General features: G+C 36.7%; 1 protein-coding gene across 1 annotated transcript; it reads left to right on the top strand.

The window, feature by feature from the left end:
- Positions 1–702: 702 nt before the first annotated feature.
- On the top strand, positions 703–8,786 carry LOC149173082 (uncharacterized). The gene is made up of 3 exons (XM_089426568.1): positions 703–980; positions 3,553–4,052; positions 8,427–8,786. The coding sequence occupies exons 1-3, from the start codon at positions 703–705 to the stop codon at positions 8,495–8,497; spliced, it is 849 nt and encodes a 282-aa protein (XP_089282694.1). The 3' UTR covers positions 8,498–8,786.
- Positions 8,787–14,990: the final 6,204 nt, after the last annotated feature.

Raw genomic sequence — 14,990 nt, 5'->3', positions numbered from 1 at the left:
CCGCTCAGAGGTAGCAGATTGGACCTGCCCGGTGGTGGCGAATCAGAGCTCTGTGCTCTGCTCGGTGGAAGCAGATCGGTTTTTTTTGCCCGGTGGTGGTGCAGTGCAGCTCCTCGATTTGTTTGGTGGAAGCAGATCGCCTTTGCCCGGTGGTGGCGTGTTGGAGCTTGTTTGTTGATCTGTTCAGAGGTAGAAGATCGGTTTTTCCCGGTGGTGGCACAGTGAAGTCCCTGATCTGTTCGGTGGTAGCAAATTGGACTTGCCCGGTGGTGGCACAGTGAAGTTCCTGATCTGTTCGGTGGTAGCAGATCGGACTTTGCCCGGTGGTGGCCGATTGGAGTGTTCAGTTAGGCGAAAATGAATAACAGTATAGAATCATATCTCCATGAGTCTGGAAAACTCGATGGATCGAACTTCTCCAACTGGAAATTCAAAATGCAAACTTTGCTGGAGAGCGTAAATGCATGGTCGATCGTTGAGGGAAATGAGAAAAGATCTGGAACAGCGACCCAAGAACAAGATTGGGATAAAAGAGAAACGAAAACAAAAGTTATACTGAAGATGTCCGTTAAGGACAACATTATCCCACATATCAGAGATTCTAAGTTGGCCGCTGACATATGGACAACGATCAAGAACTTGTACGAGACTCAGAATACAAATCGTGTTCTGGCACTCAAGGGAAAACTGTTTGCATTGAAGATGGACGAGAATGAGTCTGTTGCTGGATTCATGGCTAGAGTCAAGGATCTGAGTGACAAATTGGGAGCTATTGGAGAAAAGGTGTCCGACTCAGATCTAGTCACGCTTACATTGAACAAAATTACTGATGAATACCAGACGTTCATCAAAGGACTGTCAGCGAGGGAGAAAGCCCCTTCATTTGATGAGATGACACTGATTCTGCTCCAGGAGGAGGAGCGAAGACAGAATCTGAAAACTCATAGCAATGACCTTACTCTGATGGCGAAGAGGCGACAGTATAGAGGAAAGCAGCACCAGGACCAACACCAACACCAGCTACCGCAGCAGCAGCAGCAGAAAGGAGCCAACTCTTTTCAAAAGAGATCATTCAGAGGTATGACTGATAATTATGTTAAGAGATGTTTTTATTGTGGGAAACCTGGTCATCATATTAAAGAATGTTATAAGCGGCAGGCGGATGAAAGAAGAAGCAAACAGAGGAAACATCAGGGCTGTTTTGTTGGAGAAGAGGAGGACCACAGCCATGATCTTTGACTATTCACAGTCGATTGTGCTCTTTCAGCATCAAAGGAAGATGAGGACGACATATGGTATGTCGACTCTGGCGCATCCTCACATATGACCGGTAAGAAGGGCTGTTTTGAATTTCTTGAAGAATCTGCATGTGGATCAAAAATTTATTTAGGAGATGACAGTGGGTATGAGATCAAAGGATATGGAGATATTCCTGTGAAGCTACCTAGTGGGGACATTAAACATCTTAAAAATGTATTATATGTTCCAGGAATTAAGAAAAACTTGATCTCTGTCTCAATGATTACAGACCAGGACATGCAGGTGCAATTCTTTAAGAATGGTTGTGTCATTAAGGATAGCCAGATGGAAATAGTTGCAACAAGAGTGCGCTTGGGGAATTTGTACAGATTAGATGCAAAGAGTATGCCACGACAAGCAATGGTTGCAGCTGGATCAACAGTCGAAAATCTCTGGCATTAGAGATTTGGATATCTCAATTTGCAAGACTTCATCTTACTTCAGAAGAAAGGTATTGTCGATGGACTCCCTATTTTTCATAATGCCAAGCTGGAATGTGATGGATGTGCATTAGGGAAAATGCATAGAGAAGAATTCCCTTTGCGTGTCAACAGAAAAGAAAGAGACATTCTAGAACTAGTGCATACAGATATTTGTGGACCTATGCAAACTAGGCCCTTAGGAGGTGCATATTAGTTTTTGTTGTTTACAGATGATTGCACTAGGTTTTCATGGGTGTATCTTTTAAGTAAAAAGAGTCAAGCCTTTCGGTACTTTAAAGAGTTCAAATCTATGATAGAGAACCAAACAGGAAAGAGGATAAAGATTCTTTGCTCGGACCAAGGGGGAGAATACAGGTTAGGAGAGTTCATGAACTTCTGCAAGCAGCATGGGATTATGCAGCAATTCACAGTGCCACACACTCCACAGCAGAATGGAGTAGCAGAACGCAAGAACAGAACTCTTGTGGAGTGCGTGAGAAGTATGCTTCAAGCTAAAGGTCTATCGAATGGTCTTTGGGCAGAAGCCATTAATACTGCGGTTTATTTAAAGAATAGGAGTCCTACTAAATGTCTAGGCTTCAAAACCCCCTTTGAAGCATTGTTTGGACTCAAACCAGCAGTTAGTCATTTAAGAATATTTGGATCTAAAGCTTATGCTCATATACCAAAAGCAGATAGAAAGAAGTTAGACCCCAAAGCCTTGAAATGTATATTTGTTGGATATGGCACAGAGTATAAGGGATACAAGTTATATAATCTTGTGACTCATAAAATTTTTGCAAGCAGAGATGTTATTTTTCATCAACAAGGTGAAGATGGAAAGGAAGACTCTAACCGTAATAACTACATTCCATAATTTGAAACTATTGAAGAAAAATACTTACATAAATGTTTACGAAGAAAATTAAGCATAAACAATGAAATTTATTTCATAAATGTTTTATTCATCGTGTGCGTCAGAGAAACGATTAGATGATGTATAGTTATTATAAAAGAGGATTCCTCTGAGTACTTCAAGCCTTTGAGTATCACTATATATATCAAGGATCCAGAGATTTACCATTTTGAAATGTATATATTATGCTATATTTATTAATGAGGTACGAAAGGATATTTTATACTTTGTTTTTTCCTTGTATACAAAACAAATATTAAAAGTAGTTAATGGCTTTGTTTATCTCTATATCTGACGGATTCAGAGATTTACCATTTTTAAATGTATATATTATGATATTGACAAGGTCGTTGCCACTTATAAAAGGATAATAATGAATTTTGAACCATTGTTTTTCCTTTCTATAAAAATATTAAAGTCAAAATTGTCTCCAAAGAAAAAGACAACACAAAAATATTAAAACTATAAACTTAAAATTACATTACATACCATATATGTACAATTCTCATGATGTCTTCATTCCGTTTATGATTGTTTTGCAATTGCGATGAAGCGTTTATTGGTCTTGGACCGTTGTGGTAAATTATTAAATTGATTCATTGATACTGTATAGCATCTTCCGCTTCCTCTACTTATTTTTACATGCCATTCCCCTCTTTCATTTATTTGTCCATTCATATTTTTTTAATTCTATTATTTAAATATAACATCATATTTATATAGATATTATGTTGATATATTTTAATTCAATTGAAAATTACTTCTTTAAATTGGAATGGTGAATTGTCGCTTTGAAACGGCCAAATTGTTTAATCTTAATATTTGATAATTTTTCAATGCAATATTAGTGATATATTAGATACTAAATTCTTAATAAATTAGACTTCTATATAATAATAGTATATTTTTTCTTAGACCAGAAAAGGAACAGCTTGGTGCGGGGCCGATTTGGGTTCGACTTCCGGGTCTCCCCCTTCCCTTCTGGGCTGAAGAAGTGTTTATCCAGGTCGGCAATGCTCTCGGGACTTATTTAGACTATGATCGCACATTTGTGGAATCTGGAAGCCGATCACTGGCTCGGATTTTGGTTCACCTGGATACCCGAGAAGGCCTTGAGGAGCAAGTTACGCTGCAATGGGGCAGATGCATCAGGGTACAGCTCTTGGACTACGAAGGAGTCCCCTTTCGCTGCAGAAGATGTCATAAGGTTGGACATCTTGCCAAAGACTGCCCCCTCAACAAGAAAGCGGACGATACTCCGAGGCACACCCCGACCTCTTCCAGGATGGCTTCACCAAATCCTTCGAGGCCTCCTTCTGCTGGCCCCTCCCCCGTGGCTTCAGCTTCCATGGAAGCTTCCGGCATCGAGCGTACATCGCCTCCTATCACTCGTGCTCGTTCGGCGGCTGAAGCGGGTATGTCATCCGAGATCCCTGTTTCTCATGTTCTTTCATCGATTGATGTGATTGAACCCTCATCTCCTGTATCAATGATTCAATGCCCCCTCAGTTCTGCTCCCTCTACCTCTGTGGATCCTATCACCACCACTCATCCCCTCTCGGATTGCCCTACCCCGTCTCCTTCCTCCCCTCCGCACCCATACTTCCTTCGTCCTCGGCAATCTGCTAAGGATCCCCCTATTAAGTTATCCGGGTTGGGCATTGTTGATTCTGAAGGGGGGGGGACGTGTACCAGGGGGAGGAAATCTCACCTATCTAAAGCCATTAAGATTGCTGGGGCCGAGGTAGTCTCCGGCAGACAATCGACCATCGATGGGGTCCTTAGAGCAGGGCACACCCCGAGAGGTGTTCCCCCATGAAGTGCCTCTCATTTAATTGTAGAGGATTGGCTAGTTCCTCCAAGAAACTAGCCTTGAAGAGGCTCATCGAATCAGAGCCCTGTGACATTATCATGCTTCAAGAAACGCTCTGTTCTGCTGATCAATGTTCTCTTATTCTGTCGTCTCTGATCCCTGGATGGATTATCTCTGCTAATGATGCCATTGGTCGATCTGGGGGCATAGCCATTGGCATAAACCCCCGTACCATTAATGTATCTGCTAGCTGGGGGGGGGTTGGCTTTATTGGACTGGACATCTTCTCGGCCGACCTTGGCTTGGACCTTAGAATTGTCAATATATATGCTCCGTGTTCCCAGCGAGAAGCTTTCTGGCAGAACCTTCTTCATCTCCCCATGTTGAGCGAAGATCATATCATATTGGGAGGTGACCTAAATTTCTCGTTAGGCTTCAGGGAATCATGGGGTTCGGATGGCCATATCGACCCCATCACTGATTTCATGTTCAACCTACTTGAGCAGTCAAACTATATAGATGTCCCTATGCAGCGTCCCCTCCCCACCTGGAGGAATAGAAGAATAGGGGAAGCTGCTCTGGCTCGTAGACTTGACAGATTCCTTCTTAAAGGGTCTCTCATCCAGCGTGTCCCTTTGTATCGTCAATGGGTTGGATCGGGGGGGCAATCGGACCATAACCCCATTTATCTTGAGATTCAGGGGCCTTCTAAGAAGCCCAAAGCTCCTTTCAAATTCAATCATACCTGGCTGAAGGATCCCTCGTATATCAATGATAATGAATCTTTTGCTAGGAGTTTCTGCAGAAATCTTACAGAGCTAAAGCATCTCTCCATCCTGTGGGCCAAGGAAAAGCTTGAAAGGGAAAATTTGCAGCTTACCCAAATAGAAGCCGAGATCTGTAACCTTACAGATGATCGGGGTTTGGGTTTCACCTCATTGGCTGAAAAGAGTAGACTTATTAACCTGGAAGGACAAAAAGCCAGGATACTCAAAGAGAGGGAGGAGTCTATCCGGCTGAGAAGCAGAGCTCTATGGATTCAAGCGGGGGATGATAACACAAAGTTTTTCCATAGCTATGCCAAGAGCAGGAAGGTGTCTAATACTATATGGAAACTTCCCTTCCCTAATGGTGAGTTTGCAGACAACTTTCATAAGCTTGCACACCTCGGCACCACCCACTTCAGGAATTTATACAAGAGTCCAAGGGATGTCGGACTCCTGGACATCATACATGTAGCTAACCACTTCCCTAGATTTGTGGAGGATGATGATGTGGCGGATCTCACTGGGCCGGTAACAGCTGATGAACTTGAAGGGGTTATGAAGTGGTTCAAGAAAGACAAAAGCCCTGGGCCAGATGGATGGACTATTGAATTCTATCTTGCTTTCTTTGAGGTGCTGGGACAGGATCTGCTAAGGGTGGTGGAGGAGAGTCGTACATCTGGATCTATTTATCATGCTATTAATTCCACATTCATCGCCCTCATCCCCTAATCTGATTCCCCTGCATCCTTTGATGATTACCGACCCATATCGCTTTGCAACTGCTTGTATAAAATCATCTCCAAGACCATTGCAAATCGACTCAGACCTATCCTCTCCAGGGCTATTGCTCCCCAGCAATTTGCGTTCTTGGACTCTCGTCAGATACATGAGGCCATAGGTCTCGCCCAAGAGGCACTTCATTCCATATGGTCCAAAAATCTGAAAGCCATCCTTCTCAAAATTGACCTCTCCAAAGCTTTCGATCGGGTCAGTTGGCTCTATCTTAAGATGATCCTGATCCATTTGGGGTTTCCACACTCCTATATTACATGGATAATGGCTTGTATCACTTCTCCCACGTTCAGTGTTCTCATCAATGGCTCGGCATCCTCTTTTTTTCACTCTGAGAGAGGACTGCGACAGGGATGCCCTCTATCACCTCTACTATTTCTCTTAGTTATGGAAGGACTCAGTCGTCTCATGGAAGCTGCAAAGAGGAATGGGGATATTGGTGGGCTTGGGATATCAGATTTGTGCTATCTTACTCATCTACTATTTGTAGATGATGTTCTTATTCTGCTTGATGGAAGTGTCAGAGACTCCCGGAACTTCTTGAAAATCTTGCAAAGATTTACTGCGGCCACAGGTATGATGCCTAACCAATTGAAATCCACCATCACTTGTGCTCGCACCACGGTCCAAGAGACCAGGATTGCACTTCAGGCCTTTCCCTTCTTGGTATACTCTTTGGATAGAGGCCTAAAATACCTCGGTTTCAATCTGAAACCCACATGCCAAAGGATTGCTGATTGGGCCTGGTTGATTGCCAAACTTGAAAAGAGGCTACTGGGTTGGAGCCACAGATATCTATCTAGGGCTGGCAGACTGGTGCTCATTAAATCAGTGCTAGAAGCTACCCCAGTCTTCTGGATGGCACTAGCATGGATTCCTAGGACTATCCTGGGGAGGATACAGCAGCTATGTAACCGTTTTCTTTGGAATGGGAATCAGGAGAAACGTACATTTGCTTGGATCAGCTGGAAGAAAATATCATTACCTAAGAAATGGGGTGGATGGGGCCTCAAGGAGCTCCCTGTATTCGCTAAAGCACTTGCTGCCAAGATGGGATGGACCTTGCTCACTAGTCAAAACCTATGGACTCATGTCACATACCACAAATACATCTGGCCTCATAATATGATGGACTGGGCACGCCTTCCTTCCTGGTCTTCGAAGGGGGGCTCATCTGTTTGGAAGGCCTTGATTGACTCCCTCCCTCTCATTAGGGATAACTTGGCATGGCGAATCAATGATGGCATGACAAGCAGGATTGGTCTGGACCCTTGGAGCAACAGTGGAGGCAGACATATTTTAAACCAGGAGATTATAGATTATTTATATGGCCGGGGGATACTACATTTTGCACAGATTGCTGATCCACTACATTCTGATATTTTTTCACAGGCATGGAGAACCGCCCACTCTTTGGAGCTACCTATCCAATGGCACCAGGAATGGGACCAATACATCATGGCACTATCTGAATCCCATATTCTTATTAAGCAAGGACCTGATGAATTGATCTGGTGCCCGGCCGACCATGGTACATATGTCCCTAAACAAGGATACTGTACCCTCATTGCTCACAGATCTCCGGAACAGGTCCACCCTTGGTGGCACTCCATTTGGAAGTTAAGGGCCACTCCTCGATCTAAGCTCTTTTTCTGGTGTGCGCTTCATGGTATAGTTCCTACCGGTGAACAGTTAACCCGCAGAGCCATCCAGGGACCCTCATGGTGCATATTCTGCAAAAATGCATCTGAAAGTTCAGACCACATATTCTTGTTTTGCCCGTCTTTTCAAAGCATTTGGAGGAATATCTGTCAACAGTTGGGAATTACGGGCGATTGGCGCGGCGCTGACCTACTGGAGGCTTGGTGCTCATGGGCCCGTTGCCACCCGGATTCCAAACTATTAAACCTCCCCCCTGTGGCCATATGGTATGCATGGCTTGCTCGAAACAGAGCCATCTTCGATGATAAACCTTTCTCGGGAAGCCTCATTGAAATAGCAGTCATAGCTGCATACCAGGAACTCCCAGAACCGACCCCAACCAGAACCCGTGTTATTCAGCCAATGCCTGAGATTGACAGAACAATCCCTTGGGCTTTTTTCGATGGTGCATCAAATCAAACAGGGTGTGGCGGTGGTTTTGTCTTGCACATTAACGGAAATCATAGATATCTAGCAAAATTAGGTTTTGGTATTGGATCGAACAATTTTGCCGAGCTCTCTGCATTATATAATCTACTTCATTTTGCTTTATCTCATCATTTTACACAGCTCAACATATTCGGGGACTCAATGGTGGTTGTAAATTGGATTAATAATGTGACAAATTGCCATGTACACATGCTCAGCAATTTATTTCAAAATACACTTACTCTCAAAGCAGCTTTTGAACATTTTTCATGTGTGCATATTTACAGAGAACACAATAGCGAGGCTGACAAACTATCCAAAGAGGCCTCGTCACTTCCCCGAGGCAATGGACAAATAGTGGAGCAGAATGGGTCGGAGGAACATCAGTTTTACCACCGGCCATATATAGATCAGAGGATGCAGCGGGACAACAGTCCCAACAGCTAAATAGTGAACAGAGAACAATATGAACTGCTGATATATATGAACAGAATTTTTTTGTAATAGCAAATAGGCTGTAAAGCACAGATCATGGATGTAACTAGAACTTTTTGTTATGACTCAGAAAACGACCTGAAAAGGTGAATATTGTATTGAACTATGACAGTAATGCTGCGGCATCTGCTTATGTAATTTTCAAAATATTAATGAAAGTTACTGATTTTCCCAGGGGAAAAAAAAAAGTATATTTTTTCTTATATATATGAATGATAAAAGTAAAAAAAAAAAATCGAAATATTAAAATTGACTTATTTTATATTTTATGATATATTTTTAAAACTGTTAATTCATATTACAACTATTTATAATGGAAATGTTTTCATGTGGTAAATTTATGTTATCACATATTTATAGTATACAGTAATATTATTGGTTAACTATATATTTATATGAAATAAAAGTAGCACAATTATAATCAAATGATTAATAAACTTATATAGACTTAACTATATATTTATATGAAATAAAAGTAGCACAATTATAATCAAATGATTAATAAACTTATATAGACATCGAAACATTTATCTTATAATACAATGTATATTATTAAATGAAAAAAGAAATCATAAAAATTAATTATAACTTTGTTTTAAATTATTATTATTATTATTATTATTACTAATTATGAAATAAACCAACAAAATTAATCAACCAATCTATTAATTAAATTTTAAAAGTAGAAAAAGAATAAATACTTTTAAAATAAATTACAACCTTTAATGTATAACTATTACTAAAAATATTCTACAATATTTTATGGAGGTTAAATACCTACCGTCCATCTAATAATTAACTTAAAATTATAGAAGTCCCATTCCAAAACAAACATAAATATAAGTGTAAATATACTTATAAATATTGAATCTAAACAAGTCCCTTCTCAATTTATTCCTATTTCCCTTTCTCTCTATATCAAATCCAACTTTCTACATGTAACAAATCTAAACCAAATATCTACATCAAATATAAAAATAAATGATAGTTATAAATCTGATGCTTACAAAAAAAAAATGGTTATAACCCATATATAGAGATGTCTATGTATTAACCATAATAAAAAATATACTTTTAAATATCCATATTTACATTTAAGTTTTCTCTTCTATTAAGTTGAGATCATAACTAACTTTATTTTAAATAAAATTTTTACATTTCATAGAAATTGTTTCCTTTGAAATTTTGTTTTGTATATTCCAATTATAATGGATTTAATTTAGTTTTTATGGTAAAGACTTTGTTATAACCACAAAATTAAATGAAATACACCCTATGTGATTTTTCTTATAGAAGTGGGTCTTTCCCCTATCTAGAGCCTAGCTATGACTAGCTTCTGTTGTACAAGCACAAACTCAACAATATAGGAGACCATAGACTTCCTAAGCTAGCTTTAAATTCCAGCCAAAACCACCTAAGGCTCAAATGAGGTTGGTATAAATGCACGAGGGCCTAGTTAAACCTTTGGGAGATCGACTAGAATGTTTCATTGCAAAACATTAAGAACATTAAAAATATTGTTACTTCTAAGTTCAAATAAAAAATGTGGTGTGAGAAAGATTTAGCAGCTAAAAGAAAATTAAGATATTATAAGGAGGTCATCAACCTCACCCTAGAAGATCAAAAGTATATCTTCTTTTTAACTATCTCAAAGAAGAAAATTAATATATCCAATATTAGAACGAACTCTCATGAGCTCCATAGTGAAACAGGTCATTGGGTAGTTCCTAAAACACCATGGATGGAAAGGATCTGCCATCTTTGTGAGAATATGAACATCGAGGATGAAAATCACTTCCTCTTTGAGTGCCCCACATACGCCACATTAGATCTCATTTTCATAATCATTGTTGCAATACTAACCTTCCTAGCCTTTCACTATGTCAAAATTATAGTGAGCTCGGGAGGCTTCTCTCCAAGCTTTTTGAGCATAGGAATAAAATCTTAAATCAAACTAAATAATTCATTTCTTTAGGTCTGACAAAAGTTTGGTCTTAGTGGACGTTAACCATGATGATGATCATCATCAATAAAATTGATAGGGAAGTTGAATTATTATATTATTTCACTAATAAATATGTTTATGTTTATGTTGATATAGGTTGTTTAGAATTTTAATTTAATTGCATCTATAATTATGTATAATTTGGAATCGAGTTTCTAGAATTTTAATTCAATTATCAAAATTATTAGGTGTATGATAGGGATATAACTTCCATTGAATATTCTAGAATATTCTTGGAAGTATATATAAATTAAAGGTTGAGATTTATTTTCATAGTTATGAGCTTTTTTTCCTTTTAATTAAATCAATTAATAAAAAAAATGGCATATGAACAAGTGTAATACCAAGTGAGTTACGATATTTTTAGCATGTGGTGTTACAAGCCTTGTTATTGGAAAATAGTATTGTAACAAAATCTATTTATAGACTAAAAATATCCATACTAGAATAAATCTCAATAGATAAGAATCATGTTCCATGCTTTTTCAAATGTATATATGTTTAACTTACATATTAAATATTTTAATAATAATAAATAATAATAGTAATACAAATTATAATTTAGTTTATTTTAGTTTTAGCAACCTAGTGTGATGAATTATGTAGTATTTTGATTTTTAGTATGATGGATTGACACCTATTGGCATTTACCAACCATTTAATTTATATAGCTATGTTATTTATCAATAATTATTAGGTGAATGAGAGAGATTTAACTACTATAGAATATATTTAATAGTATTCACAAATCAATGGTTGAGATTTATATCTAGTGTAGTTATGCCATATTTTCCTTTTTGATTAAATTAATAAATTAAAAAAGAAAAATCTATATGAACAAGTGTCATATGAGATGAGTTATGGTTTTTTTGGGATGTGGTATTGATAAGACATGGTATTGTAACAAATGTTATTTACATATTAAGACTTTCCATGGTAAATTGTGGTTGAATATCCATGGTTAATAATCTACTTATATGTTTTTTAAATCCAAATATATTTAACTTATATAAGAATTATTTTTATAATTAATGATAGTAATAATTTAAAATAGATTTATAATTTACTTGTTTTAGGGCTCAGCGATCAAAATAATATGTGTTTTGAAAAATTGAGAATTCCAAAATTCAAATCTATTCAAAAAATAAAATCCAAATAATTCCAATATATAGCCTACATAATGAATTTCTCGAAATACCAAATTAATAAGCCACAATCAATATAAATAATTAACAATAAGCCACAATCAATCCACTTGGAGGGATCCATTATAATTCATTGTGCGTTGGGTCATAACTCCTGATGGAGTGCAATCTGTTTACATCCAATTAGGAATTATCACCCAATTCATTTCTCGTACTATTCGTCATAATTCCCAAAGCTTTGCTTACATCCCTTGTAGGCCCGAAATTAACTGAAATCTAGAGGAATTAATGGTCGGGTGGTATATTCCGAGGGTGCGTTGTGCTAATGAACTGAAGGTATGGTTAGCTGATGGGATGGCTATATTGTGCCTTTTCGTTTGTCTCTGATATGCTTTAGGGATATTGTAATTAATATTTAATATAATATAGTTTTTATATTTATTTTAGAATTGAAAATTTTAATTTAATTAGTAATTATTATGTGGATATGTAGATGGTAGAGATTTAATTTTTTTAAAATATTAGAGAATATTATTATATATAAATAATATGTTTGAAATTAGTTATATTTTATTTGTTTTTTAATTAAATTGATTAATTTTAAAAATATATTATAAAATGAGTTATATTTTTTTGAGCATATAATATTAATAAATCATAATATTATAACAAATTTTATTTAAATATTAAAAATCTCAATAATAAAGAAAAAGCGAATTTTTATTACTATTACATTTGGTTTATATATATATAATTTTATAATTAACAACAATAATAATTTAAATAAAACATATGTCGAGAAAAGAGTGGTCAAATAATGAAAAAGTCTCTAACCCATTATTTGATGGAGAAAACCCAAAGACATTGATTTATTTACGAGAATTCTGTAATATAAATAATATTGAGTTACTCAAGAAAGTTGGCTTGGGGCGGAGTTCCAAGAAATAATATTGATGCTCTAGAGAACTAAGCCATCTAATCTAGATATATATAGTATTTTGGTAGTTGAGGTTAGATCGACTCATTTAGGTATTTTGGTAGAGAATTCTGTAATATAAATCATATTGAGTTACTCAAGAAATTTGGCTTAGGAGAGTTCCAAGAAATAATATTGATACTCTAAAGAACTAAGCTTATAGTATTTTGGTAGTTGAGGCTAGATCGACAAATCGAGGCACTAAATGATTGTGGAGTACAATAACTAGGTCGTATAAAGAATAAGGCACTAGCAGGTAGAGCCAATGATGATTGTTTAGTGGGATAACTAGGTGGTATACCATTCTTTATGCATTTAGGTTGCCCTGCCTTCCACTAAGCAATGTTCAAGTTGGGGAAGACTCCATACTATATATATCATTAACACGCATAGGACTCATATTGCGTTTTATTTTAATGAAATGTAATTTTATGTATTTCCTTTTAATATTGACATCAATAACAACATTATATACCATATAACATTTTCTTGGTTTTACTATTATAATATATTAATATATATATATATATCTATATATATATATAATTTAAAAATAAATACTTACCATAAATGTCTACCCATGAAATTAAGCTTAAACCATTAATTTCAATTCACGAATGTTTTATGAAACATGTGAATGATGCGTGGTTATAATAAATGTCTGCCCATGAAATTAAGCTTAAACCATTAATTTTATTTCACGAATGTTTTAATAAGCATGTGAATGATGCGTGGTTATAACAAAAGATGATTCTTCCAATAAGTTAGGTGCCGACAAATGAAGTTAAGCTTAAACCATTAATTTTATTTCACAGATAATTTATGAAACATGTGAATGATGCGTGGTTATAATAAAAGAGGATTCTTCTCAGAAGTTAATGGCTTTGGCTTTGGGTATCACTATGCATGACGGATTCCGAGATTTACCATTTTGAATATATATACATAAAAAGGTGTTTGTCTTATATGAAAGGATAACGCTAAAATTTGAACGTTTTACTAAAATTAATATTTTCGTCTTTAAAGAAAAGACAATATGAAAATATTAAAAATACATGCCATAGTATACATATGCAATACATCTTACTTACTTTTATCATTGTTTTCCTCTACCATTGAGATGGAGCTGGAGTTAACCACTCTTACCTAATAACTGATTTGGTCATTTATTAAATTGAATTATTGTGACTTTATAGCATTTTCTACTTCTTGTAGTTAATTTTTTATTCAATTCTAGTTATGGAAGGTTTTGGTTGTATGTTTGGTAAAGCATGTGAAGTGGGACACATTTATGATATACATTTATATGAGATTGATATGAGATTGATATGTCAATTTCCCATCAACAATTTATTGATGATGCCATATTATTTGGGCTACCTACATGGAGGGAGGTGAAAAAAATAAATAAGCTCTTACAATTCTTCATGGAAACATGAGGTATAATGATTAATAAAAATAAGTCAAACATTTTTTTTCAACTATCCAGAGACTGTTCAACTCAAGCTAACTCAAGCTCTAGGCTTTAGTAGAGGCCACCTACTTACAAAGTATTTAGGCATGCCCTTGGTCTTACACCACATTAGAGACACTACATGGAAATACCTCATAGAGATAACTCGCTGCAAAGTCCACAATTGGGCCTTTCAGACACTCAATTTTCCCAGTCGAATAGGATTGACCAAAATTGTTTTACAAGCAATACCAAATTACCAATTATCGGTAATTCCCATACCAAGTACAGTATGTCAACAATTACTGACAATTTGGAGTAATTTTTTATGGAGAGGTTGTTCCAAAACACAAAAGTGGGCCTTGGTTGGTTGGAAAAAACTAGTTACACCAAAGCAGATGGGCAGGATGGGTCTTAGAGACCCCCACCTCATAAGTTTGCCATATGCTATGAAGTTGTGGGGGCTTTGGGTTCAAGGTGGGTCACAAGTTTGGAAGCAAATATGGCCTCAAAAGTATATGCCTCAGATTACTCAGAGGAATGTTTACGATTTGTGTGTAATATCAATGGCTCTAGTATCTCGAATTGGGCACAAGAGGGGAAGGAACTTATATGAAAGTATGTTTTTTGGGAGGCCAAAAGAGGAATGAAAATATCCTTTTGGGAGGACTTTGGGAAACAATTTCCACCTTTGGAAGGAAACAAATAGTTACAAGACCTAAAACACTTAATGAAAACAAAACGGGATTTTAAGGTGGCTGACTATTGGAAGATTAC

The sequence above is a fragment of the Pinus tabuliformis genome, chromosome 4_2, assembly GCF_031772625.1.
Source record: "Pinus tabuliformis cultivar Carrire ecotype Pingquan chromosome 4_2, CPIR1, whole genome shotgun sequence".
Taxonomy (NCBI): domain Eukaryota; kingdom Viridiplantae; phylum Streptophyta; class Pinopsida; order Pinales; family Pinaceae; genus Pinus; species Pinus tabuliformis.
This window is presented reverse-complemented; position numbering and strand designations above follow the sequence as displayed.

Bases quoted from the DNA above. Each gene is read 5' to 3' on its own strand.
- LOC149173082 (XM_089426568.1), top strand. From the start codon at position 703: ATGGACGAGAATGAGTCTGTTGCTGGATTCATGGCTAGAGTCAAGGAT. The intron at 981-3,552 runs GTATAGAGGAAA...ATTTTTTCTTAG, and splicing joins CTGATGGCGAAGAGGCGACA to ACCAGAAAAGGAACAGCTTG. The intron at 4,053-8,426 runs GTATGTCATCCG...GCATATTTACAG, and splicing joins TCGTTCGGCGGCTGAAGCGG to AGAACACAATAGCGAGGCTG.